The 1241-nt window shown below is 42.1% G+C and overlaps 1 protein-coding gene across 1 annotated transcript; it reads right to left on the reverse strand.

The window, feature by feature from the left end:
• Window positions 1-273: 273 nt before the first annotated feature.
• On the reverse strand, window positions 274-928 carry LOC128740535 (ninjurin-B-like). The gene is made up of 2 exons (XM_053836083.1): window positions 458-928; window positions 274-390 (listed from the first exon to the last, which is right to left on the reverse strand). Exons 1-2 carry the CDS (start codon window positions 926-928, stop codon window positions 274-276), a joined length of 588 nt encoding a protein of 195 aa, XP_053692058.1.
• Between the last annotated feature and the right edge of the window lie 313 nt (window positions 929-1241).

Below are 1241 nucleotides of genomic sequence, written 5' to 3' on the forward strand. Positions count from 1 at the left end.
GACAGTTGAGTCACTAGTTTTTAACGGTCGACTCAGACGAGTTACCTACTTGACAAAATCGTGTCGCGGGTGACTTATAAAATACCAAAACTAGATAAGTCGAGCAATGATCCTTGGCGTAAATTACACAATTGGGCCCTAATATGTCTTCCGCAATTATCGCCACAAAAAAATTGTACAGGTTTTATTTCATTAGCGTAATAACTACGTGTTAATTACATAAAAATGTGCGCCAAAGAACTCCCAAATAACATTACGTGACACTCGCAGAAGTTATTTAAATATCACTGTATTCAACAACGTAAGCACAATAATGTTAACCACAGCAATAACAGCTACACCAATGGATGCAATAGTTTTGAGCTTTCTCCAACGTTGTTCATTGTTGATCTGCAAACAAATGTGGAAAAATATTACAAAAAAAAAGCTAAACTCCAAAATCACTCATCCTACTAACCGATATCGTTAACATTGAAACACTAACAAGGATCTGCATCACCAGCGACATGATAACCATTCCGACGCACGCCACATAGGTCGTTGCTTCCTGTTGATTTTCGGTCAGCAACCGTAGCTGATTGGTGTTCGCAGCCAAGAAGGCAATGTTCAGTGCATTTTCCACAACTTTTTGGTACGTATCACCACTAGACTGGGAATCGTTGATACTCTCCAAGCTGCGCTGGATGCGATCGTAGTTTTCCTGGGCCTGTCTGTTTGGGGTGTTTTTGAAATTACTCCACTCATTTTCCGTGTAGGGTCGCACACGATCGGCATTCATGTCGAATATCACTGGGTTTGTGTACACAGGTGGTTGCGGTTCGTTTCCGTTAAAAATATGTACCGCATCGTTGTCACAATTGCTGTTGTTTATGATGTGATGAGACAAATTGTTGTCTACAGAAGGAATGATCTCGATTCGGGTAGCCATTTCGAACTGGCCACTCCGCTACTGGTTACTGCTACTTCCAAGTTGGAGACTAATTGAACTGAAAGCCGTTTGAAGTGGGTGCCAGGTAATTATAGTGATTGCAATTGCGTTTCGGTTTTGTTCGTTTTTGTTCGCCCTTATGATGGTCAATGCTAAAAAATGATGTTCTTGTTCAATGTGCAGTCGAGCGCAACAGAAACAAGCCGCACTGGCTTAGCCGCATTAGCTACCGCACTTGTTTTCCAAACGCTTGGTGGCCTGGTGGAGGTAACAAGAGCAGTACCTTTGAATTGATAAGCGGAAGGAAAAGGGA

This window comes from Sabethes cyaneus, chromosome 3 (genome assembly GCF_943734655.1).
Source record: "Sabethes cyaneus chromosome 3, idSabCyanKW18_F2, whole genome shotgun sequence".
Classification (NCBI taxonomy): Eukaryota; Metazoa; Arthropoda; class Insecta; order Diptera; family Culicidae; genus Sabethes; species Sabethes cyaneus.

Bases quoted from the DNA above. Each gene is read 5' to 3' on its own strand.
- LOC128740535 (XM_053836083.1), bottom strand. From the start codon at position 928: ATGGCTACCCGAATCGAGATCATTCCTTCTGTAGACAACAATTTGTCT. The intron at 391-457 runs GTTAGTAGGATG...ATTTGTTTGCAG, and splicing joins TTTCAATGTTAACGATATCG to ATCAACAATGAACAACGTTG.